This window comes from Temnothorax longispinosus, chromosome 10 (genome assembly GCF_030848805.1).
Source record: "Temnothorax longispinosus isolate EJ_2023e chromosome 10, Tlon_JGU_v1, whole genome shotgun sequence".
NCBI classification, from domain to species: Eukaryota; Metazoa; Arthropoda; class Insecta; order Hymenoptera; family Formicidae; genus Temnothorax; species Temnothorax longispinosus.
Window position 1 is genome coordinate 7908963 of NC_092367.1, and position 26817 is coordinate 7935779.

The 26817-nt window shown below is 44.5% G+C and overlaps 1 protein-coding gene across 5 annotated transcripts; it reads right to left on the reverse strand.

The window, feature by feature from the left end:
* Positions 1 to 52: 52 nt before the first annotated feature.
* Mask (multiple ankyrin repeats single KH domain) lies at positions 53 to 26598 on the reverse strand. Of its 5 annotated transcripts, none has more exons than XM_071790734.1 (28): positions 26045 to 26598; positions 17975 to 18415; positions 16568 to 16715; positions 16126 to 16406; positions 15044 to 15329; positions 14649 to 14950; positions 14298 to 14513; positions 13502 to 14203; positions 13099 to 13270; positions 12415 to 13010; positions 12130 to 12291; positions 11840 to 12050; positions 11333 to 11755; positions 10898 to 11233; positions 10620 to 10790; positions 10058 to 10423; positions 9798 to 9952; positions 9550 to 9725; positions 9341 to 9473; positions 8511 to 9244; positions 7685 to 7996; positions 7362 to 7556; positions 6907 to 7051; positions 6617 to 6827; positions 4787 to 5676; positions 3218 to 4537; positions 2816 to 3001; positions 53 to 2689 (listed from the first exon to the last, which is right to left on the reverse strand). In XM_071790734.1, the coding sequence occupies exons 1-28, from the start codon at positions 26378 to 26380 to the stop codon at positions 2666 to 2668; spliced, it is 9630 nt and encodes a 3209-aa protein (XP_071646835.1). In that variant the 5' UTR covers positions 26381 to 26598; the 3' UTR covers positions 53 to 2665. The 5 variants fall into 5 exon arrangements, with proteins under 5 accessions (XP_071646835.1, XP_071646834.1, XP_071646838.1 ...); XM_071790733.1 differs by having other exon boundaries at positions 10889 to 11233; XM_071790737.1 differs by lacking the exon at positions 26045 to 26598 and adding an exon at positions 19442 to 19573 and having other exon boundaries at positions 10889 to 11233.
* Positions 26599 to 26817: the final 219 nt, after the last annotated feature.

Here is a 26817-nt window from a genome sequence, read left to right on the forward strand (position 1 = left end):
GAAGGCATCCAAATCAAGGGCGGGTGAACGTAAAAATGAGAAGAGCTCGCAATGAATTTTCGTCGTCGTTATATTTATTTATTTGCTTTATTGTTATATGTCATATAATAGTTTTATATCATATATCGCAGTTATCATAAATCAAATTTGAAAATAGGCTTTAAATTATAACAATATATCCTTAGAGAATAATTGAAGCGCTCCCTGGAATATAGGTCAAAAAGCCCTCGTACGATTTCCATGAGCTTCATATCATTTATCATCATTATCCCTCACATTATCATCATCTCATTACGCGCGTGTGTGGGGACCGTTTCAATTATAGTATATCGTCGCTATGTATTGAACACTTGCCGAAATCCCCACCAAGAAAGATTTTCAAATGTTCAATCGAAATGAACATTTCATATATCCGAGTGTGTATGTGTGTGTGTGTGTATATATGTGTGTGTTGTGTGTATCTCTATAATATTATTATATCATTACTAAGTCCAGCCGAGATAGCAGGGGTGACCTTTCTTTCTCTCTCTCTCTCTCTTTCTATGTACCTGTTTTTTTTTCTTTTTTCTCTCTTTCTTTCCTATAGTTACGTTTTGCGTGTAATAATAACCATAATATAATAATAAACATTATTACACCACCACAGCAATAATAATATTATAATAGCACTGTCGCACTAGAGACGCACGGCTACATCCTCATGCGTTTGGCGGCCCACTACCACTTTTACAATGAAACTGTATTCATTGATCTGAATAGGATTCGGTATATATAATATATTATTAGTTACATTGCGTATCTCGATTTCGTGACACATTTCCTGTTAACGCTTACGTAAATTCGAGTTTCATTTTTTTTCCCCCGAGAACCTGGTCATTTACGCGTGTGTACGGTACGTAATAGAATTTTCATAAGTGTTCTGCGTGTTCTGTGTGTTGTGGGTGAGCTCGATAAAAATTCGCTACGATCGTGACAATCTTGTGTCCGGTGGGATCTGCCTGGAAAACAGAGAGCGCGATCTCGTGCTATCGGCGATCGTTAGCCCCCGATTGAAGGATTGACGTCTACGAGACAAAACGCAAAGATTATAAATGTACCGGAACCGGCTGGACAACGAAAACCTCGATTCGATCGGCTAATCGGTCGGAACAACGTCGTTATCGTATTTTTGTTCGTATTATCTTCGATCGATTTAATGACGCAACACCAACGTACACTCTCGTCGATGGGAAATCTATACAGTTGTTCGTCTAACGCGAAACAACGGACGCTCTTCAAGCGCGATCAGACATAATCGACGCTCGAGAATCTACAGGAAGGAACGCTCCTCCTCTTTGTCTTTTTTTTTTCTCCCTAATCACTACATTATCTGTTCTGGGATACAGTTTAGAAGCGACAGTCAGACTCGGAGTGACAGTGACGAATTCAAGCGTAGGTGCAAGAGTGGAAGAAGAGTAATTATGTACCCAGGTGTTCGGTGAAGCCAATGGTTCCCCCAAGATCCCCCTTACATCCCTCCTTTTCGGGTTTTTTTCCTCATCCGGACCGTCTTCCCCGGTTCTCTCAATTTGCAGCATGGAAGTTCTCAGAATCACCCGTTTTGCGAAGCAATTATTTACACAATTGTATCATGCTCGTAGGATTACAGCATTTCTTTACAGCGCTCTAAATAGTAAACACGAAAATATTCACCGCCCTATATCGTTCGATATGGTGCCGAGAGCACAGCTGCTGTCCTCAACGTAAGCGGCTCGTGATTTAAAATCAATAGTGATCCGAAGCGAGAGCTTTATCGCATTTGTCTCCGACACGACTTTCTTAAATGTTCATCATCGCTGCTGCAGAGACTGTAGTGGCGACTATGTCGAAACGTCATAACGCGTGTATGACCGGATCGTCGCGATCGACCTGACGAACATTTGGCTTCGAAATGTTCCCATCACCACGAATCTGTTTCACAATAATGCGAATTTAACTCAGGCGAAATTTTGAACGTTCGATGCCGATACAAAGCGTAAATTTCACGCGTGTCTAGATTATCGTGATGGATCTGGCGAATATATTTCGCGATGTCTCGAATATCGCGAATTCAGATCTTCGACAATAGAAGAGACATAATTCATTATTATTAGCATTCGATTATTGGTCTTCTTCTTCTTGAAGGAGAAGAAGAAGAAGATTATTGGTGATTGGCATGTCCCTGCTTAACGATAATTGATAACGGAGCTTACGACAGTCCGTGCGGTCAAGGAAATGATGACACAGATCCGAGGTAATTATGCCATTATAATTACGCCGTCATTTATCCTACAACGTAGGATATAGGCTTTCCTTAACCGACACTGACTCCGTCTTCCCTTCCTCTCGCTCTTGAACACTTCTTATACTCTGCAATTAACTCGGGAGATATATTAGTGATAGCAATAAGTTGAGTAATTAAGGATTTGTCGTCTTATCCTCTAGTGTGACAAGTAATATTAAGAATCTGGGTTTGAATGAATATAATAAGATCGTAATATAATTTATGTGCCTACAAATAATTGATCCAGTCCAGACTATTGCTATTACTATCTTTTTCAATTCTCATCGTCAGATCCAAAATATGAAAATATGTTATATTTAGAGGTTGAAGCTGTGTCAGCACGCACGACGATCTTCTCTTCCCTTAATGGGTCCATTTATTCCACGCCTGCAAGTAAACAAAGTTAATATATCAAGTTTTTTTTCTACAATAGCATTACCATATTGTTTTACAGTTTTAAAAGAAGAAAAAATGTTTCAAATCAGAGATCTTGCTAGAGAAGGATGATCTTACCGGATGTTGCTTGTCTTGTACGGCGTCGGGCATTCCCCATGCAGGTGGATCTATCTTATTCTGCTCGTTCGGCGGGATTTCTGTCATTTCGGATGCTCCATACTGTCCCGCTATTAACGCCATTGGCATGAGTGACAATGGCGCATTTCCGTTAGTCGGGAAAGGTTGTTGCGTATTCACATGACCCTAAACACGATAAAGTTAATTACATGTGTGTACAAACACGATGAATTTTCAATTTGTGTAAATTTTTTATCGCTTTTAGCAAGTACTGTTTTAAAGACCTTGTGCCGTTTTTTTTTTATCATCGTGCGTAGCAATTGCACGAAATAATAAATGGCTCGACAAAAAGTTACGAATAATAATAAAATTAATCGTGTATGCGAGAGGATCGACAGTTACCTGGAAGGAAGATTCCATCATCTGATGGATCTCAGGATCGACGTTGGATATACGTGGGTTGTAAGTGGGGTTCGATCGAAACATCTGATGCCTGTCGATACCGGGCGCCAGATTGCAATTCGACCATGCTAGCTTATCAGCGTTGAGCATCCAATTGATAGAAGAATCGGCGTCTCCGCCCGGACCCATCCCCGCTGCCGAGTAATTCTTCCACGTTGCCCTTTCGGTACCAATTGGTCGTGGTACTTTGCGGTCCTCAATCTTCAATTGATTCATCTCCTGGGCGACCTGTGCCGGTGACGAGGGAGATATAGCCGGCGAGCCACCGTTCTCCAGACTCGTAATCAGATCGATACCACCGCCGGGTTGGCCGCTGATGTTCGCCAGCTGATTGGAGAACCCCATTTGGCTGATCATGGGATCCTGATGCGGCGGGTAGTTGGTATGCGGCGCCGGCGTGGCGTAAGACCAGCGGGTCGTCTGAGCAGTTGTCGAGATGCCGGTGTTCGCTGCTGGCGTTGCCCGCGAGGGCGCCTGATACTTTCCCAGCGGATAGTTGCTCATCATCCCCAGATTGTTGGACTGTATCGCGGAAGGTGGTTGCGCCGGCACGGGGGCGGCGAACATATTAGCCGGATGCAGTCCCGCAGATCCGGCGGCGGCATTGAACATCGTCACCTGCGGCTTACTGCTCAAGTGAAGCGAGCTGGAGAAATCGGGGGCGCGCGGGTTCAATCTTGACATGCTGACGGTGGTGTTGATCACAGAGGCGGACGGTGCGATAGTCTGAGCGTAACTCTGCATATGAGGGTGAAACGGTAGCATAGAATGGCCGGCACCACTCTGTGTATCGTTCGGTATCATTTTCAACAGGTTAGAGTTTACGTTCGGATGTTCGTAACTGCCGCCGCTGCTGTTCGCCGCCTTGAAGAGACCGACGTCCAGTGCCGGTTGCGACGTGGACGGTATCACGTGCGCCGCCGGCTGATGCGTCGTCGCGTTCCGCGTTGTCAGATCACCCTGGAAGACCGCCGGCCTGTTAAACTGCGCCGCCATGCCCGTTCCCATATCGATGCTCTGTGGGGGTATTACTGGTCTAGCCACCGCTAGACTACCGGGCGGCTTGTTCGGTATGGGAGGATGCTCGCCGTAGCTCGTCGAAGACTGAAACTGCGCGGGCTGCATAGGATTGTTGTGTACGGAGCCCGTTACCACGCTGCCAATTACGTTGGTCGACGCGTTGCTCGTGCTACCCGGCTTACTGGAAACTGGGGAGCACATGGCTGTACCGCGGTACCCCGGAGCCTTAGATGCGTCTACCTGTGCTCGACAAAATTTAAAACGTGTGATACTTCATTGTTTTTTTTCCCTCTTACATGAAATGTTACAGTGTATCATAATACAAACAAGAAAAGGATGACTCCATGGAGAAATTAACTTTTACTGATACAAACAATTGTAATATTCTCGTTTTAATCTTGCCAAAACTATTTGAAACTATCTCGCATGTGTTTTCATATAAATGAATATTTAAAAAATCAAAATCCATAATCCATTGTCACAACATACCTGCGGTGGGGAACTGTCAAACTTAGCCGTAGATGGACCGGAGCTCGTGTTTGATGATACACCACCGCCCGCAACAGTCGCAAAATTCATGCCTTTTTGAGTTTCGTTTTCTCTTCCTCCCCACATTGACTGTTGCGTGACTTTAGTAAAAGTATCATTGAACAGCGAGTACTCCTGAGGCGTGTTGCTAGATTGCTGCTGCTGCTGTTGCTGCTGCTGTTGATGTTCCTGAGTCACGACCGGCGTAGTGCTGCGAATACCCTGCTGCGATTGCTGTTGCTGCATCGATTGCTGCTGCTGCTGTTGCTGCTGCTGTACCGTTGGTGGCGGCGGCGGCAACGTTTGCGCTTGCAACGGTACAACTGGCGGCGAGGGTGTCACTCGAACGGAACTGGCTGACGTCGAGACAAGTGAATTTTCCGGACAGTTTGTCGTTACCACGGCGTTCGTGGTCGATGACGCGATCGTTCCAAGTGGGTAACTCGATTTCCCGGGATAGTGAGATGCTATTGCCGACGGGGCGGATATAATGGGCAGTGATCGGCAGTGCTTCGGCGATGTACTGATTATGGACTGTTGTTGTTGGCTGGTTGTGTGAGCGGTTGCCGCAGATGTGGCCGACATAATAGTCACAGTCGCGGCTTGCGCCATGGGCTTTTGTTGTTTGATCACCGGTGCGGTGTGAGTCGACTGCATGACGGTGGTAGAACTGTGAGTCGAGGCAGTGATCTCGGATAGCTTCGCCGCAAATGTCTGCGTCGTGCTAGTGGTGACAATCTTTGTCCCTGCCCTACCGGCGGTCATAATCGCACTCGTATACGACATTGTCGTCTTTGTGTTAGACGAGGACGCCATTTGGGCGGCTGCGGCTTGCGCGGCACGTTTCTCAGCTAAGTATAATATCGATGCGTAATATTAACATGACTTACGTTTACACGGCTGCTTATAATTCGATTTGATGGTTTAGTTCACACCAATCTCTTGATACGCGTATCAAATAGTATATTTGAGCTGATCAGCCAATAATCAAACTAATTTACTAATTATTTATTATTTAATACGTGTATCAAGTGATCGGTGTAAACTAGGCCAATAACTACTGTATACTACCTGATCCAAAATTTTTCTTTTAATTATAACGATCATTTAAAAATAAAACTATTTTGATATTCTAAACATTTAAATCAATTTTTGATATTTATATACTAAAAAAGGTGTAGTTTAAAAAAACTCATATCTAAATGATCATTATAATCAAAAAAGAAAAATTTTGGATCGGATAGTATACGGTAGTTATTAAACCGGATTATAAGCCGCCGTGTAAACGTAGTCTATAATGTAAAATTAAAGCATAATACATGGTGTAATAGCTGCATAAATGTTTACTTCTTTTTGTCAAAATGTCTCTATATTTTTACGGGTTGTTTTAGAATTTTTATCCACTGCGTATGTATAGCAATATTTATTAATAAAAACTCGAAAAATCGTCCTAAACTATTTCCCTAGAATGCTTAACAGCATAAATATATTTTTGAACAAATTCAACGTATGTCCGTCTAAATTCCATTGTTGATTGAGTGGATAATAATTCTTCTTTCATCCACTGCAAAAAAATTTAGGGTTTTTCGAATAGAAATAGCACTATGCAATTAATAAGGAATATATTCTATGTATGATAGACACAAATATAAAAGTAAATGAAATATTCGATGCTAATGTATTACCTTTAAACGATTAAGTTTTGCAAATTAAATTGACATAAAAATAAACATATATGATGATTGTTCGTTGCAATTAATAAATTATTTATACACATATGCTTTATATTACCTGCGGCCATGAGTCTAGGCGCCGTCGCACGTGGCAAAGAAGTAGGAAAAGCACCAGTGAGTTTCACACTGGACGATGAGCGAATAGGAACCAATGGATTAATAATGGACGCTCCGGAAGAATATCCTGATTTATTAATTTGGCTACTGGTTGTACTGGATGCCAGATTAGGTGCTTTATTAACGGATCCACCAATTTTCGTTTTACTTGTCTGAAAGAAGATATCAATTTATTAAATCGTTCTACATGTAATGGTAAAACTCATTATAGTTTTATTTCTTCGTGCTTACAGTAACATTGGGAACAGACTTGTCCCACGAAGAGGTTGTTGTATTAAGCTTGGATTTCGCAAGCATCTGCGAGACATCTGCCTCTGGATCCCTAATAAGCCCTGATATCAAATGATAAGCGTTCTTTGTAGCTTCAGTTGATCCTCTACAAACAACAGAACGACAATTTAAACACTGATATTTTTACTTGGAACGATCAAGACATCTACTCAAATCGTAGAAAAGAATTTCCTGAAAATTCTCTGATTCTCCAGATATTTTTATTTAATTTCTAAGTAAAATCAGATATATCTATTTATGTGAGAAAAATAAAATGTCGACATTTTGATATTAACTTTCTTTTTTCATTTCTAAATGACAAAAGAAACTAGAAAATTATTAGTGCGATCTATGGTATGCATCTTTTATAAAATATGTAAACTTTATTAAAAAAGATATATTATCTGATCACTCACTTAATTGTGATGATTCTTTCCACTTGGCATTTACTTTGCTTTTCTACTTCGATATGCGCGCCCGTTGAAACACGAATAGCATTTATATTACTGCCTCCTCTACCTATCACTCGGCTGATAGCATTTGGGGGAACGGATACTTTTTTAGAACGGTATGGTGAATTCATAAATCTTCCGGAATCATCAGACTGTCCCCTGCAAATCATGATAGTTGTAAGATTCTATTTGTAAGAAAAAATATTAATATACCGAATGGTATATTAATACCGAAGTGAACAAAGGAAAAAATTTTAAAAAGATCTCTCCAAGAACGTGTATCTTACTTTCGCACAACTTCCTTCCATCCTTCCTCGCGTTTTCCGCTTTGCTTGGGGCTAGTGTTACTCGCTTTCGCCGACGTATTTAGAGCATCTCCATCGTATTGATTATTATAAGACTTCTTTCCTTTGCCAGGAACATAAGTCTCATTACCGGTCGCTTCAAAATCTTCTCTTTCAGCAGGATGCCTCAAAGAGGATGCTTCAAAAACCAAACCTTTCAATTTTCGATCGGAACTGAGGACGGTGGATGTCCTAGTAGTTGTAACTGAGGTTGTTGATACCGGTACTGCGCTGGTAACATTAGTCATAATTCGCCTGTAACAAATTATTATCAATATGTAAAAAATAATATTAAGAAGGATAATCGGTATTTCAATATCGGTACTTTATTATTCTAGAAGCATAAAAATTACTGTCTTTACATTTTAATGTAAAAAAATAATTTAGCTGCTAAATAATAAAACATCGAATCTATCTTTTCAAACGTAATTATATAAAAAATGAGCCAAGAGATTTTTTCGAGCTAGTTCAGTTCCTATATATATATCGAAATATATTAAATATACAAATTTGAAAATATCAGTACAATAAAATTGTATCTACATTTGATATTTAGAGCCTATTCTGTAAACATTAACGACATCATTATGTGCTTTGCACAGATGTTTACAGAATAAGCCTTTATCTAACATTTTTACATAATCGGTATGTTAAATCTATATCTCTTTTCCGGTGTCTCATTTATTATTTAAATTCTTGACAACTCCCGAGTTTTCAGATTCTAAAAACAGGCCAAGATACGAAGCAAGGAAAAAATGCATTTACTTACTTCTCCGTAGTGTTATTCTGAGACTTGGTCGATGTCGCTGTGTTTTGAGATAAATTGGTGTTTTGTGAAAGGAGGGTCTTGGACGAACGCTGGGGGGACGTATCCTTATCGTTGTTACTAGGACTATTGTTCTTCTTTTTCTTCTTCTCTTTCTTTTTCTCTCTCGCCTTCACATCGTTGCTGCTACAACTACCCTGGCTGTTCGCATCTATTCCACTGTCGCCCTCTTCTCTGTCGGGATCCTCCGGGCTTCTGTTTACGGGAGACGGCACGGTCTCCATTCTCTCGTCGCCGCCCTCATGCTCGCTGTCGTCCGCCCGATCGCATTCCTCGTCCGATTTCTTTCCGCTTTCTTCCTTATCCTCAAACGGTGTCTCGTTTTTCTTGTACTCCTCATGCAGCTTGCGCTTCTCTTCCTTCTTCTCGAGCTTTTTCTTTTTCTTCCTCTCTCGTCTCCGTGCGGCGGCCGCCTTTTTCGATTCTTCTCTCGTCTTTTCCATGTCGAGTTCTTCTAAGAGTATGGTGGCATTCTTATTTGCTTTAGCGGCCTGCGTCTCTTTGGCAGCTCTTATCACTTTCACACACTCGTTGCATTTTTCCGAAAGTTCTTTGTCATTAACAGTCGCTACATATCTTGTCATCTCTAGGTCACTGGGGAATTGCGTTACATGATTCACCATCCACTTCACCACTTTGATATGACCCTTTCGAAAGGCAGCCATCAAGCAGGAAACCTAATCATTATAGAATGTATTTTACACATGTATTTTGTCTAAGATCGGATAAAAAAAATTACGTAGATCTCTCGTCAAACAAATTATCGTGTATACCTTACGATTATCTTGCGAGTCAATATCTGCACCTGCATGGTATAATAAATCTACGACATTTAGATGCCCGCCGTTTGCAGCTAACCATAGTGGACTGTTCCCTTTTTTATTTTTTACTTCGACTTGGGTCCCCCTGGAAAGAAATGACGAAATCTCCGTTACTGAGCTCGTTATTTCATAACATTGGACATAACGTAGCGACAAATTACCTCGATAATAGAAGTTCTACGAAACGGCAGTGGCCTTTATCAGCGGCAATAGTGAGGGCAGTGTCACGAGATGATGGGACAGGCGTCGCGTTAACATCAGCACCTTTCGTAAGTAACACACGCCCAACTTCAACATATCCACCACTAGCGGCCTCCATCAATGGCGTTAAGCCAGTCTATGTAAAAAGAAAAAAAATTATTTCGAAAAGTTATAGCAAAATTACATATATGAGTATTAAATATGTTACCTTTGCTCGATGTTCAACGTTGGCTTTTCGATCGAGGAGGAGGCTAACAACCTCATGCCTCCCCTGAAAGCACGCGAGCGTTAACGCCGTATTGCGGTTTGTCTCAATTTGCGCGTTAATATCGCTGCCCATGTCCAAAAGTAGCTTAACTGCCGCTGCACATTAAAATGTCATATATATTTTTTTTAGTGTTTCAGTCATGATGAATTTGGAATTTCTTAGTGTCAAATATTAATTAATTTCAAACTCTGATTTCTTACCAGTATGGCCATTCATAGCGGCTAACATTAGAGGAGATATGCCTAGTTTGGAGCCAGTACGTGAATTAATTTCGGCACCATGGCTCAGTAGTAGCTTTATTATGTTCACATAACCGCCACTTGCAGCCAGGCTTAAGGGGGTGTAATCAGAAACGTTGCGATGTTCTTTGTTCGCGCCGCGATTGAGCAAAAGCTCGACTACTTCGTATCTGCCTCCACTACATGCGAGTGACAATGGCGTATCCTTGGTACGTTCAGATTGCGCTTCTATGTCAGCTCCGTGATTGAGTAGAATTTCAACTACCTTCTGATGGCCAGCCGTTGCGGCCAAAATAAGCGGCGTAAATCCCTTCTTATCCCTATGTTCTGTAAGAAAATTGCTACGTCAGCTTGCTTGCTCGATAAAAGTTTCTCCATATTTCATAATGCACGCGACAAATATTTCTTTTATATTGCATTAAATTAAATTATTAAGTATATTAAACTCGACATATGAAATACAACGCGCGTATATCAATAAAAACTATATGACGATACATATACAATGCGGCATTTCACCTACCTATATCTGCACCACGACTTAGAAGAAGTTCCACAAGATCTTCATGCCCTCCCGCGCAAGCCAAAGTTAAAGCCGTGTCATGATTGCTGTCGGTTTCTGAATCAACATCCATACACGAGAACGGAGCGGGTGGAACTTGGTTGGACGCATACCCTCCTACCGTCGGGACACCTGTTGTACATTGATCAATAACTGAGTGGTGAGAACATTCTTAGCAATTTATTTCGAGTATCATCGTGCTGATTACAGTGAAAATCGCAGCTTCTTACAATTCTCACCTGTTGCTGGATCTAGCTGATAATTTTGCGCAGGAAAATTGGGAGCTTGTTGAGCATTGGCAGTTTGTTGTTGCTGGCAAGATTGTTGTTGAGACAGGAGAGGATATCTGGCTTTCTTGCCCTTGCCGGTGGTCGGTGCAGTGTACACTTGTTTCTTATCGGAGGTAGCTACGTTCGCGGTTGTCGTAGTAGCGGGTGCTTGAGTCTGGGTAGCAACTTGAACTTGATTAGTGCTGCAAGTTGTGGATTGCACGTAACTGCTCGACTGATGAGGAGGTATACTATCTACTATTCCCGTTGCGCCACTCACAGCTGGTAATGTTTGCGTAGGAAATGCTAGTAACGAGAAAGTTTAAAGTAAATAAAAAATCGTTCACTATTGAACGAGTCACTCGGTGACATTAGTCGCACTAAAGACACGTTTTGATAACTTACTTATTTGAGAGGATTGAAGCAGCAACTGAGGTTGGAAAGTATCGCTGCTAATATGCTGCATACATTCGCGAAAATGTATACTACCCTGGCGGAAACCTTCTTCGAAGGCTCTCAGACGATTCTTCAGCGTCGGGTTTTGCAAGGACTGCGTACTTGTTAGTTGTAAGCCCGCTGATATGTCTGCCTCTATTTGAACGCCAGCGCTGGTCACTTGTAATGACGGTAAGGCCGGTAAAGAAACCGAAGGTACTGACAGCACAGGAGTAAAAAACTCTTGGGATGCATGAGGACTTCCGCCTTGTTGAACTATTTGGGTGGTATGTAGATGTTGCTGCTGTTGTTGCTGCTGCTGCTGCTGTTGTTGTTCCTTATTATTCGATACGTCCAATCTTTTCAATTCAAGCTTCTCTTGATCTTCAGTTGCTATATAGAAATAAAATAAGATATTAATTTAATTTTACTTTTAATTCTGATTTTCTTTTCAGTTTTAAAAAGATAAGTACTTACTGTCAACCGTGTCGTCGAAGCTAATGGAACGAAAAATTTCAAACGCATCGTCGATAGGAATATCCGTGCCGTCCTCCAATTTCAATACTCTATCGTTAGGATTGAAGGTTTTAGATTTCTGGGCGCCAGTAAAAAATGCGCAAGCGCTTTCTCTGTACTTTCGCGTTAACTCAGGATCCGTTTGCTCGGGAAGATTTTCTTGCGCTGTTTGCTGTTAAAAATATATGTTCTTTTAAGTTTAGTTGTCTTACGAAAATAACCGCAGCTAATTATTGAACCATATAAGTTACCTGGCTGTGCAAATGATGTGTGGGATGCAAGTGTGACATCAATTGAGTGGGCATGAGTATGCTACCCGTACTATTAGCAACTATGTTGGTTTGTTGCTGTGAATGAGTTTGTTGGTGGGATTGTTGCGGTTGCGATTGCGGCTGCTGCGATTGCTGTTGTATCTACATCGAAAAAAATTCATTGAAAAGAAAACGGTCTACACGCGTGTGTTAAATCCAATTATTGTTTCGCACGCTGTAAGATTTTTGAAATCGGAATAAGAAATAAAGATGATAGAAATCCACCTGCACTTGATCCAATTGGAGCTGCAGTTGCTGGTTGAGTTGCTGCAGTTGTTGAACCTGTTGTACTTGATAAGAAGGATGCTGACGTTGCTTCTGCTGATATTGTTGGTGAAGTCCAGCCATTATAGTCGCTTGTGTCTGCAACTTTGCCATCCCCATGCTGGACGTAGCTTTCCGCACGTTCTTTCCTTCTTTCTTGGACACAGGCTTAGCTTTTGGACGATCGCTTATAGCAGTATTTTGGCTGACGTCGCTGCTCGCGGTAATAGGCGATTGGGAAACGGCTATAACGGTTGGAGGGGTAGAAATGCTCGGCGGACTCGGCGTGGTTGTTGAAGAAGTAGCACTAATGAGTGACACAGTGGTGGTGGTCGTAACAGGCAACGGTGCAAGAGACAAAGGAGGCGAGGAAGGAAATGTATTTGTGGGGAACGTTTCCGTCGCGGTTGGAACCACGGAAAGCGTTTTCTGGAACTGTGCAGCTTGCATCCCCATTATCTTACCATCGAGGTAAGCACTGCACACCAATGCTGCGTCGTTAGCCCCTGGATACGTCAATGAACCGCCAGACATACCAGTTGTATTGCAAACTAAACCTTTTAAGCAAAATAATCACGTTGAAAATATTGATATAAACATCTAATTTTAAGGCAAATACACATTTCAGTGGAGTGAATAAAATACCATGAGGAGATGTTGACTGAGCTGGCAAATCAATATTCAGCATGCCCGGTAACAATGCTTCTGTCTCGCTAGGATCTTGTGGCTGTTGTTGTTGAGATTGATTTATAATTGAGTTTCGCGGACCAGGAAACAAATGTCCTGCACTTTTCATTTGTAGTTCTCGTTCTACCCTCTGAAAAATATTATTATGCAACTTTACAACAAAGCGCATAACGTACCATAGATTTAAAAAAAAAAATGCACCAAATATTTAAATATTTTTTTGTGTTTTATGTGGGTATATGAGGATTATAATTCTCAGATTAATAAGGTATGTAAATGCTGTCAATCAAGAATTCTTACAATGTTCTTTAAGAATATATCGAGAAACTTTAGAGAATTGAGAATATGACAAAGAACGTACTTGTAATTCCTCAAGTATTTGTTGCTTATGAATGATTTGCTCTTGTCTAGTTATAGTTTTCCGACTTTCGCTGACATGTATCACTTGCGTTGACGCTGCTGGCGTCGGACTAAGACTAATATTAGGTTCTGACAAACTTGTAAAACCCCCACTGCCTTTATCGAGAATATTGGTATCGTCCTTGGTAGTAGTGGTTGATTCTCCTGCGGGCTGCGAACGAACTTGTTGCGCTTCGGCAGAAGTAAGGCTCATATCGGGCATCATAGTCACTGATCGATTCTTTCTCAACAATGACTTTTGCGTATTGTGTTTGGGTTGAAGATTTTGCGCTTGTTGTTGCTCGGCGGTTTGTTGTTGCTGCTGTTGTTGTTGTTGCGGATGTTGCTGCGGTTGCGTAGACGTCTGCTGGGAGTGAGGTACATGTTGTTGATGAATTATATGCTGCTGTTGTTGCTGCGGCTGTGGCTGCGGTTGTGGTTGCTGCTGCTGCTGCTGCTGCTGCGGTGGTGGTGGTTGGTGTTGTTGTTGTTGTTGTTGTTGTGGCGGCGGCTGCTGTTGCTGCTGCTGCTGTGGTAATAACATGGGCGCAGGTGCAGCACTATGAGGAGCACTCATCATAATGCTATGAGGATAGTCCAATAATAGTTGAACAACAGGAGTGTGACCCCCCTTTGCCGCTTCTATCAGCATAGTGGAGTTGTCCTATAAATTAATTTAAGTTTTATATCAATACCAATGTAAATGCTCGTAAAAATATAGATTTTTTACTTGATTATTTTGGGGATAGATATCTTACTTTTAGCTTATGAAATGGATTTGCAGATTGTGCAAGAAGCAGCTCAACCACAGCCAGATGACCACCAGCGCACGCCAACGAGAGCGGCGTGTGATCATTGTTTGTTGTTTGTCGATTGACATCAGCGCGCTTAGAGATGAGAAATTGAACCGTGCACAAATGGCCCGCTCTACAAGCCTTCATCAGTGGAGTTCTACCTCCTTCTGATTCATGTTCCTTAAATATAATGAATTGGTATAAATAACTCGCACAATGATAAAAAAATTTAAAGACACGAGATAATACATAAATAAAAATATATAAAAATAAAATGTATCTGCGGTGTGTTATAAATCATAAAAAAGGACGTACTAGATCAGCGCCAAATTGCAATAAAAGGTCAGCAACGTCAGTGTGACCGTTCTCGCACGCATATGTCAATGCCGTATCTCCCGTCTGCGTTTGAGCGTGCACATCCGCCGCAGATTCGAGTAAATATCGAACAAGATCTAAGTGTCCCTCCTGAGCAGCCTCCATTAGAGGGGTGGATGCGCCCAGCTCGATATCCGCTCCCGCCTTGATTAAAAAATCGGCAACTTCCAAGAAACCTCCGCAACAAGCCAAGGTAAGCGCCGTTTCCTGAGTTTCCTCAGTTTGGGCATTGATGTTGGCACCTTTTTGAAAAAAAATCACAATCAATATTACTCACGACTCACAATACTTGCGATTGTCGTTGATTGACGACACAAATGAAAAACGTTACGTACCCTGGCTCAAAAGTAAAGCAACCATTTCTTCATGACCCTCGCGCGCCGCTTCCATCAGTGGCGTATAACCTTCGTCGTTAACTTCCTCGATGTTCGCTCCACGTTCGATAAGAAGCATAGCTAAGTCCACATGACCTCCACAGGCAGCTAATGTTAATGGCGACTCGAAACTGTCCGTTGGCATGTTTACTTGGGCACCTGAATCTAAAAGTAAACGAGCGACTTCCACATGACCATCCATCGATGCTTCCATAAGGGCGGTATGCATCTCATCGGTTTTATGCTCCTGTAAAAATACGCGGAAACATCAATGTTAGTAAAATTATTAAGCATTATATGTATAACACATGTGTAAAAGTTATTAAATTCCATAATTTTTAATTTCAGAATAGTTCCGTTAACGAATCTTAGACCCCTTGTCATCCATGTTTTCCCTTGCCACGTGTAATTCTTACCGGAAGGTATACTTCAAACTGCACTAAAACGCTTGGGCTAGGCCTGGTCAATTTTGAGCTCCGAAGCCACGAGGCTTTTCCCTCTCCATTTACAGAGAGTGGGGGAGGGGGAAAGGAATTCATCCACTGGATGAAGTTAAGCAGGTACGTTTAACTTCATCCAGCGAAGAAATCCCTTTCTCCCCACTCTCTGTAAATGAAAAGAAAAGTGTCGTGGTTCCGGAGTTGACTAGGCCTGGATTGGGCGATGTCGCCCACGTGGCGACATAAGTGTAAGAAAACACTCGATCAACCAATCAGCGCGTCACGGTGAATCGAAATGCTAACGATACAGCGTTAACCAATCAGGTTCACGAGGGCCTCGCTCTTCTGCGCCCATTAAAAACACAAAGCAGGTAGTTCTCGAATAATCAGGAGTGCCGTAGACAAAAAAGTTGCGTTCCTTTCGTTTCCGAAAGTATTCAAAAGAAAAAGAAAACAACTTTTGTATCCACGTGTTCAGTGCAGTTTGGAAGTACTATATAATATGCGTTTCTTTTTCGTATGCTCATTTTATTATCTTTATTATCATCTTTATTATCTCTATACATCAGAGGGAGATTAAGGGCCAACGTCGCATGTTATTACCTGATCCGCGCCAGCTTCTAACAAAAAGCGGACCATTTCCAAATGTCCCTTATAGCAGGCCAAGGTCAATGCGGACTCTTTAAATTCATTGGAATGAGTATTGATGCCGGCCCCGTTGTCAAGCAAGATCTTGGCGACTTGAACATGCCCAGCACTCGCCGCTTCCATCAGAGGTGTATGACCGTTCTCATTGTGATCCTCAACATTGGCGCCGGCATTTAATAAGGCACACACAACCCCTTCGTGTCCACCGGCACATCCGTACATGAGAGGTGTGTTGCCTTCGATCAATACATAATACATTTGCAACAATAATCATCGACCGAAATAACGCCGCGTAATCTCAACAATATTTACATATTGGCGAAAATAAATTTGATGCGTCGTTAGAGCTTACGAACATTGCGGCGTTAAAATAAACGAAACTGACGGATAATTTTACCTGATGTAGACTGAGCGTTTACATCGGCCCCATGAGCAATCAGCAAACTCACGATATCTACATGCCCTGCACTAGCAGCTTCCATCAAAGGGGTACAGTCCCCTTTGATGCCGCGATCTTCTACATTAGCGTTCATCGCCAAGAGTACCTGTTTCGTAGAAAAAACGCAATGACAGATAAATTTCATTGGTCTACAAAATTAATTTGAAATAAATTATCTTACGTTATAATTGTACAATTATAATGCCAACTTCATGTTCATGATTAACATAATAGTTTGATAAACAAGAAAAAAAAGTTGAAGCATAGGAGATTGACGTTTTAAAGAATGTTTCCGCGTACACCGTTTTATGATATTTATCCAATCGTTAACATCAAAGTAACCAGAAACAAATAAATTTCAGCGAATTGCAATTAATTTTCAAATATCACAGCCTACAATTACACAAGAATATACAGTTGAAGGTAAATAAATTTATCATAGAAACTCTTCCAGCTGTAAACCTAAGTCAGAACTTTACTTTCAAGATAAAGCAGCAACCGTGTACCATTAAACAAGAATTCTGATGTCTGAGTGACTGTAATTATAACGTAATATAAATAAATTTTAATTGTGTGAATATTATTCGACACATGCCAACACAGAAATCATTTCATTTTGACAAATTGTACTTTTACGAACATACATCACGTAAAAGCGTAACACTACTGAATAATAACGTTCAATATTATTTATTCAATATTATTTATTTTCGGATCTTCTCACGTAATGAGAATTACTGTACCAATAGTATTATTACAGTCATTCAAACTGAACCGTTAACATCGATTACAACACCTGTACAAATACGGTGAGCATAATATTACGCGTACACGGTAAAATATACATACTGAGAGTTAATAAAGTGACAAAGGAGGAGCGATAGCATTTAACACCACCCAAAGAACACATCGCAATCGAAATATCATTTTGACGTCATTTGACTAAATTTGCGTGATTTTTTAGTTAATACAACATCAAAATGTCATTTTGGCTGCAAGGTATTCCTCGGACAAACACACACACACACACACACGCGTGCACAAAACCACTATACAGCACCTTTCAAAACAAAAGAGATTTTTTCTGAAGAAAGAGCAATCTTTAGATACAAATTTATATGAGATCGAGTCTATGATTCCACGATCAAGCTCGATGCACACATACGCATGTAAACAAAAATTGCACGTCAAACGTGTAAACTGGAAATTTTTTATCCATAACACGCATAACAGTCAGACACCTCGGTGCAACTTAACAAAACATCTTGCAGTGTGATACACGGTGTCCCACATCAACATTGCAAATGGACGGTTCGGAACTCTACTACGGGAGGAAGGTATACGCGTGCGATTTTGATTCCAAACCTGAGCAAGTTCGTAGTAACCAGCTGAGCAAGCTAGTGACAGCAGGCTCTCTCCCTCCTCGGTGGTCTCGTGGACACTTCGGCCCTCCGTTAACAACTTCCGAACGGTACCGACGTCTCCGTCGGTGCACGCCTCGACGAGAGAGCGCTTTTCGTTCGGCGTACGCGGATTGTCACTACGCATACGTGTTAGCGCTGCCGCAGCCTCATCCAACGCACAAGACACACTCGACGTTAAGCGTCGCAGCACTTCGTGGTCGGGCAGGTGCTTCCCATCGCCCGACGACAGCTTCCCGATGCCGGCCGCTTCGAGCAACGCCTCGAGACGCGCCTGGGTCTCGGGGTCCACGGAACGTTCCGGATCGTCGGGGGTCAACAGGAATTTCGACGAGTCGGGATGATCTTCGTCCAGTTCAACCTGATCGATCGCGAAGCACTCCACCTGCAACGAGAAATATCCGTTGGTAAAACCAAATATGTGCAACAATACAAGGAAGAAAAAAAAGAAGAATATAGAGGAATTGGCTTTAAAGGGTTACGTCCACGATCTTGTACTTGATTAATCCGCATCGATCGCACGCCCGTCGTGATTGCACGTTTTACGCTTTATCTACGAATCCAATAAAGAAAACGAGATCAAAGGGAAGCGGAACGGTGATGCCTCGTCGAGGGGCGGGGGGGGGGGGGGGGGACGAGGTCTCGGCTGTCGCGACCGGACGTGCCCGCGGTGGTCGCGTTATCGGCGCAGCCGCGAGACAATAAACGTAAATCGGGAACGCCGGGTGAAAGTATAATTGTGTGTCTTCTAGGCGAACGACGGCGGCGGCGAACGGCGGTGGTGGCGGTGGCAATTACGGCGATAAGTGACGTTACGAGCGCTTTAACGCTCGGCGATGCGCGCGGCCGTTCCCCCCGCGAAGGGGGAGCGGCCCCGCGCGATGACGGCGACGATGACGACGACCGACGGCGGCGGCGGCGGTGCGCCGTCGACACTTCCACGACCTATGGCACCCCGCGTGCGATGCATGCGTCGTTCATCCGTCGCTCGCCTCTCACTCCGTCGCGCCGCGGAGCACGGGGATCGGCCTCGGGGCCGAGGCAGAGCGCGAGGAAAATCGGGGCAACGTACATTCGCGTCGGGGGCGCGCTCGCGCGACCACGACGCGGGGGGACGACGGCGACGGAGATGACGGCGATCGAGGTCGGCGGCGACGGGGGGAGGGGGGGACGACTCTTTTCCTTCCACGTCGTCGACGTACGCACGCGGAGGTGGTGGAGGCGCGACGAGCCGTCGCGGACGAGGAACACCGTGCGAAACGCGAACGCGCCGTGATCGGGTACGGAATAATATGGTGGCTCGGTGTGCCCGTACGCGCTGCGTTTCGCGTCGCTTCTTCAACGCGCGCATCGACCAGCGCGTCGACGCGCCGCGAAACTCGACGACGTAACGCACCGCGCCTTTACGTACAGCGGAGCCGATATTGCGTGCGAGAGCTCAGCGAGCGAGGTTGGCTCTCCGACACGGACGGGGCTAATCGGCGCCGCGAACTCGTGCGGACCTTCGGCGAGCGAGAACGCGGCGGACTCGCGGCTAGGCCGCCAGGTGGCGCGGCCGACGGCGGTCCGCGGTGCGACGAACGCGCGGCGCACACTCGCCCCGCGCATCCCACGTACCTACGTATACGTACGCGCGTACGCACGCACACAGCCGCGCGCTCGCGCGTGGCGCGCGACGGTGTGCGTGCGTGGTGGCCGGAGGGGGGGGGAAGGTGCACACGTGCGAGGCGCGCCTTACGTGTGTCCGTGCGCGATTTCCTGCGGTTTACGCGCGCACGAACGGCACACATAATCCCCAATCGTACGTATACGTATGCGTATTATACGTGCGCGCGCGCGCGCACGCGCGTACTCGCGGCAGTGCACAAGCCTGGCGAGGCACTTTAACCAGCATTTGCGCGACACGGTCGGTCCCCCCTACCCCCTCACCCCCCCACACACGGTCGCGGTCCTCTCTCGCGTTATACCCGACACACAACAAAACACGTACACATGCCAGTCATTCTTCTCTTCTTTCGCTCTTTCTCCCTTCATTCGCTCCCACCTCCTCGCCGCGCCGCTCGCGCGCGCGGGGCACGGGGATGGAGGATGGGAACGGCATTCGAGTGCACCTCGGTGGCCGCGATGCGCTCCCCGTGGACATCAGAATGAAGGTGGAAGTCGTCGAGGCAATGCGCGCACGCTTGCACTACGACGAGAGAAAGGAGCGGAGGGAGAGAGAAAGAGAGAGAGAGTCTAAGAGGGCACAGGGGGAGGAGAGGGGAGGCGGAGGAATTGCGTGAGCGAGTCGCGAGAGAGATGAGGCGGCGAGAGAAAAGAAAAGCGAGCCGAACGTCGACGGCCGAACGTCGGTGTCGTCGGTGACGGCGGGGCCGACTGTCAGCGCATTACGTGGTATTCGACACGGATTATATAACCCTTTCCCGATGTGCGAATTCCCCGCTGACGTTCATCCTTTCTTTCCCTCCCTCCCAGCCTGCCAGCCTGCCTGTCCCGACTCCCGCGTCCCTTCGTCCCTCAGCTCCGCGACGAGGCTCTCCTACGACGGGAGGAGGCCTTTGGCCATCTACGTGCACGCACCTTCCTCTAAAGCCGGCGTACTCTAGCGAAGCGGAGACCACCACCTGGTGGCTGATACGAAACCTAAACGTCGCGGGCAACGAACACCGGGATAACGCGATAAACTCGACGGTGGGTGGGTGGGAGGAAAGATGGATCGCGAGACGGAGGTGGGGAAGGCACGTTTCGACGCCTTCGTGCGATCGCGAACCCTTAGGACGACCTCCGGCCAGGCTCCGATTCAACTCAACTCCGCTCGAACTTGATCGACGCCGATTGTCGCTTAAAATTTCTGACTGTACGATTCGCTGTACACAGGTCCCCAATCTAATCTCTTTTTTCCAGAAAAAAAATAAAAAGAATAATTCCATTCACATTAATGAAATAGTTAACAGATATCGTTTAATATGTCCAATCACTGATTAATTTCATCGAGCTTATCCTTTTTTCGATCCTTCGTTGTTTACAGATTTGATTTCAAGTATTTATACTTTACCATGCAAAAGGATGTGCGAAATCATGCAGGTTTACAGGTCCTTTACCGAATAGATATATGTGTTTATACATAGGGGTATATGTACGTGTATCTGCTCCAAATGTAGAAAGCAAGAAGGACAATTGAGCAAATGGCCTGTATAAATCGACGTAGTCGACTTTGCACAATACGTTTTTACACGGCGACATAAAGTACAACAATTATATGCGTATGTGCGTATGTACGTATAGACCTTGACAAGAGAGAGGTGGAACGAAACAAAGCCTAACTAAAACCGACGTTACAATATTAGACAAAAAAGAAATAGCTTCTGTGCGACAATGTCGATGTCGATGGAGTCCGTCTTGGGTTCGGGATAACGTCATTAATTACCTAATTAACTTTCGCACAATTTCCTAAAATTTTGTAAAGATTTAGAAAATTCCAACAAATTTAAATCGGATACACTGTTCAAAAATAATCTTAAAGCTTGTTCAAAAATTACGTAAAAGAAAGGAGAAATTTGACCAAAGAGAATTAGAAATATTGTTAATAAAGCTACGAGATTTCAGAGATCTCTCTTACGCATCCGAGTTACGCTTGTCAAATTAATTCTTTCATTAAAGAATGTCCTTTAATAAAAGAATTAATTTAATAAGCGTGACCTTTTTAAAGACTAATCTTCTTATTTAAGAATATTCTAATTTGCTGCAAAATTAAGCGCTAATTAAATGCCTTAATTTCAGCTTGGCAAGAAATTAGAATAATTACGTTAGAGCTGCTCTCCATAAAAAAAAATATAATAAATAAAAATACTCGTCCAAGGGACCGTCAAGATATCAAGCCGACGATTTGGACATCTCAACGTTACGAATAAACGAATATTTTAATACCAAGTACATAGAGGAATTTAATTTTTTAACGCGGAATCTTTAACTTGCAAGTTGGCTGGTATCTAAATACAAATTCCTACGAGCTGGAATAAATTTATTCGTCGGTGCGTTAACGTTACGCTAATAAGATAAGAATATTTCGATCGCGGATAACGTAAGAAAATCTAACGTTTTATACCGCGATATGACTTGCTGCTTGTAAATTGGAATGGCTACAGTTGAAAGAATTTTTTTCTTTCTTTTTAAAAAGGAGATTAGATTGGAGATTTGTACGACACATCGTACAGTCGAAAATTCCAAAAAAGCATACTTTCGATATATGTATTTTAATGGATTTCTTATATATATAGAGCGCTCTAATTCTCTAGCGTGTTCATTTCTGCAATTTATACATATTAGATACTTATTTTTTCATAGGAAAAACCAATTTAACGTTAAGTTAGCCTTATGTATCCAATTTTCTGCTGAACACTTTAAACGCCTAATTCTGGACTTCAGCACTAATTTAGTACTTAATTTCGCAATATGTTAGAATTTATCTAGCGCGGAGAGATTAAATTAATGGAGGAAAAGATTTACAGCCTAGAGAGATAGCACTGGGGAAAAAGCCGTAACTGAGAAATTGGGAACAAATAAATAACAACATTCGGTGGCTTTTATAGATCGCAATCCTTCCTAACTGTGAGGATGAAGAAACATTACATCAATTACGGCCCTTGATTAATCTTGGTGTTATCGGACATCAAGCACGATTGCAAAAGCGTTTGTAATCTGCGTCGAGTAAATTTCGATTAGCGACTAGCCGTTTTTAAGTTATAATCGTAAGTGGCAAGAAGATTGCGCTTGGAATAAATAATTTTAGATCCAATGCTTCGTTTTTTCTTCATTCTAGACTATCTCGCTCGCGACGCACAGAAAAGGAAACGAGGCTGGAGTTAGCACTCTCGAGCAACCGGACCTTAACTCCCAATCGTGTAGTACAAGTCAGTTAACACTTCCGGTTAATAATTTCCTATCCTGCTTTTGGGTCGTTTTATTTAACGTGGAAAGGAAAACCAATTTTTTTGGAGTCAACGCTAACTCATATCGACACGATTCGCTACTCGACCTCAGTTGATCAGCGCTAATTTCTCTAAATTATCCTTAACCATCCGCGCCACAGACAAGAATGTAACCCAGAAAGAGCGACGTGTTATAATCAACCAGTATAAATAGGATACCGTTAGTACAACTTTTCCTTGTGGCATATTCTTTGGTTTTTTTTTTTAATCAAAGCGATTCAGGTTGTTCCTTCAAGCAACGACCTATAGCAATACCCAAAAAAATTCGACTATAGTTTCCCTGTGAATCCGCGAAGCTGTCATTCGACACAGAACAGCTGTGCAGCTAGAATTTTGTCTGCGAACCTAATGTTCATTTCTATCACATGCAGATCAACTTGAACCAAAAATTTCAACCGTGTAATTTGTCGTTTATAATCTAAACTTTCGTTCCACGTGTCAGATAACAAAGGATTAATTAGCCATGCCAACGGAAAACAGTTAAATAAGTTCCGTTTGATAGATTACCTAATCGGCGTTCAGTCAGTCATCTTTATTTAACGCGGATTAACTTTAAAAGCGTCGTCTACAATGGCAGTAGGAGTATACAGTGAGACGTAAGCGGTAAGTTATTGACTAATGGGATTTTTACAATTCAAGAATAATCGACTGTGGTTGGTCAATAGCTCACTGCTTACGTCTTACCGCATACTCCCGCTGCCATTGTAGACGACGCTTCAGCTTAACTTACTTCCTATCTTTTTTTTTTTTAGTTCTAAGAATTGGAAGAAACTGAATAATAGAAATAGACTGTAAGGACGACTTAGACTAAACGCCGATTATTTACAATTAGCCAAACGGAACTTGTTTAAACATTTCATTAACAAATTAATCCTTTGCTGTCTAACACGTGGAAAGGAAGATTAGATTAGAGACGACAGATTGCACGGTTAAAAATTTTACAGCGAGGTTCTATCCTCAAAGTTAATCGGAGTTGAATCGAGGTCACCGCCCCCCCTTCCCCCCCCCCTCAAAGATGGCTTTGCATCGCGTAGCAGCTCCTTTCCGTCAACTGTCAACTCGCGAACACCGAGACGACGACGAATATACCGGTCCAGGGACATACGTCACTGGGTTCTCCTCGGAGCAGCTCAAACCCAATTCTCATGAGATCTCCGCGCACACATTCCGCCTTCCGCTTGAAACCCGCCGCGGACCCGAGATTCGAGATTCCCCGCGTGACGCAGGCGGAGGAATGCCTCGCAGTCCACTTCACGCGTGTCAATCCCCCCTCCGCCCCCCCCCCTCCCCTTTCCGCCCATCGCCCTGCTTACGTACGCACGTTAGACGATTCACGATATCGGGAGGTTTTCCAGCAAAAATCTCGAATCGATCGAAGCGCGGTTATTTCTGAAGAGATTACAAAAAAAAAATCAGTTCACAATAGGCCTGTGTTTTCTTTTCAGCTGAACTTCTCGCACGGTTCATCTTTCCTCTTTTTCTCTTCACGTTGGAGGGGAAAAAGAGAAAAGCTGAACCTATGCGGGAAGCTCAGCTAAATAGAACAGACAATAGTTCCAAAGAAAGGTCAAAGAACTGATTTTACAGAACGCCTCGAAAGGTCTCTCGATGCTATCTCGCGTCGCGCACTTCGCGTTCCTCTCCGCGACCCTCCGTTTCCTCTTATCTATTTCAAGTAGAGAACGCGCTGCCAGGTGATGACAAGTCGTAAAAGTATTTGAAAAATTACATCTCGATCGTCCGCCTTCGACCACCACGGAGAAAACTACACTTCTCTTCAAAGGCATTTCGCGACGTATTCCGTCGAATTATTTCCCGCAGCTCGAGATGCAGAGAAAGAGAGGCTGTAATACGTTCTTTTTTTTCTTTTTAGCAGATCAAGCAGGAAACGATACTTCGGCGATTCTCGAGCGCACCCGCTCGACGAGAGCCAGAGCCGTGTCTCGGTATGGCGACGGCGAGTCATAACCTCGTCGCTTTTCCCGTCCGCTCGACATGAACGTCCTCTTTCACGCGTACACACCAGATATATATGCCAATGACACGCGCGAGCATAAGCGCGCACACGTACACGAGAATCGCACGCGGGGTATACCAGTGTGTGCGCGCGGGTAACGGGCGGGTGTAGACGGGGGGGGGAAGAGGGAGGCATGTATATTTTACAGACCCCGCGCGCACACACACACACACACGCACGCACGCTCGCGTAGATCGTTACGATCGATCCGGTATAACGAGCGCGTGCACGCGTAATGTCGCCGACATCCTCGGCGCGGCGGCGGTGCACGCGAAAATGCGCGTTAATAGAAATAGGAAATGCCACAGGAAGCGGCCAGCGTGGTGAAAGAAGGAGCAAAGCGACCGCGAGAGAGAGAGAGAGAGAGAGAGAGAGAGAGAGAGAGAGAGACAGGAGAAAGAGAGAGAGAGCTCGACGGCCACTAATTCGAGATTCAGCGCGTTCCTAGAACTGGCGAGCGCGCGATCCAACGGAGATAGCGGCGTATCCGCCCCGCGACAGCCACGACGACGAAGACACCGACGACGAGGAGGAGCCCGTGTTCCTACGTCGTCGTAGAAGCCAGGGAAAGGGGAAGAAAGACGGCGGACGGCCGCGCGGAGGATAAAATCGGCGGACAGCCGTGTTCCTTCTTTTCTTTCCTCTCTGTCTCTCTCTCTCCGTCGAGCAGGAACACGCTCGTTACGGCGAAGACGATGCTCTCGCTCTCCGAGAAGGCATTTACACGTATGCGCGTACACACACGCGTACATTCTCTGTCTCTCTCCCCTCCCTTCTTTCTATCTCTCGCTCGCTCGTGTCTTCCTTTCTCATTCCATCTTGCCGTCCCCTACCTTCTCTCTCTCGCTCTTTCTCTCTCCTTTACTCTCGCGTTCCGTTCCCGACACGCCGAACGTGCACACGGATAATCTTATCACGTTGCGCCTAGGCGAGTCCCTCTCTCGCACGCTCCATCTCTCTCTCTCTCTCTCTCTCTCTCTCTATCTCCCGTCGCCGTTTGGCGTTTTACCTCGGAGACGCTGTCCTCCTCGCTCTCCGACGAGTCTGTCATAAAGCGCGGCTGCAGCTCGGAGAAGGTCTCGGTCTCCGACTTCGTGGGGCTCGACGTCGACGACTGGGGAGTCGACGACGTCTTCCCGGTGTCGTGGTGGACGTTCGCCGACGAGGACACCGAGGACGACGATGATGTCGGTGGTGGTGGCGGCGGTGGTGCTGCTGCCACCGCTGCCACTGCCGCCGCCGCCGACGCCGCTGTTGCCGCTACCGCGGATGCCGCCGTCGCCGCCGACGGCTTCTCGTGGCTCTTCTGGCTATCCGAGGTCGTTCCTTGTGCTACATTCTGCATCTTTAGCCCCCAGATAAATCATATATGACACACCAGTTTATCCCCGCTGGTAGAACCGTACCGCGGGGGACGAAGCACACACTCGTTAACACTCGATTACGTTCCCGTTTCCGCGACTGTGCGAACAATAAAAGCTCCTTCGGTCGAGAGCACGGTCGTCGTCATTCACGTAAGCTAACACCCGCCATTTTTCACTATGGCCGACGACGGCGAGAGAGTTCCCAATATCCACCTCTCGTGGCCTGCCTGCCTGCCAGAGCCGCGGGTCTCGCGCACATCCGTCGGCGCCGAACGCTAGGCGATTCCGACGTTCGACGTGGCGCAGCGTCGTCGTCGCCGCCACGTGTGGCGCGTAATTTCAATTGCCTCGCGCGTGCGTCACATTACAAGTATCTCGCAGCCTCCCGTGACGGATTTACCTCGACAATGGGTCGAAT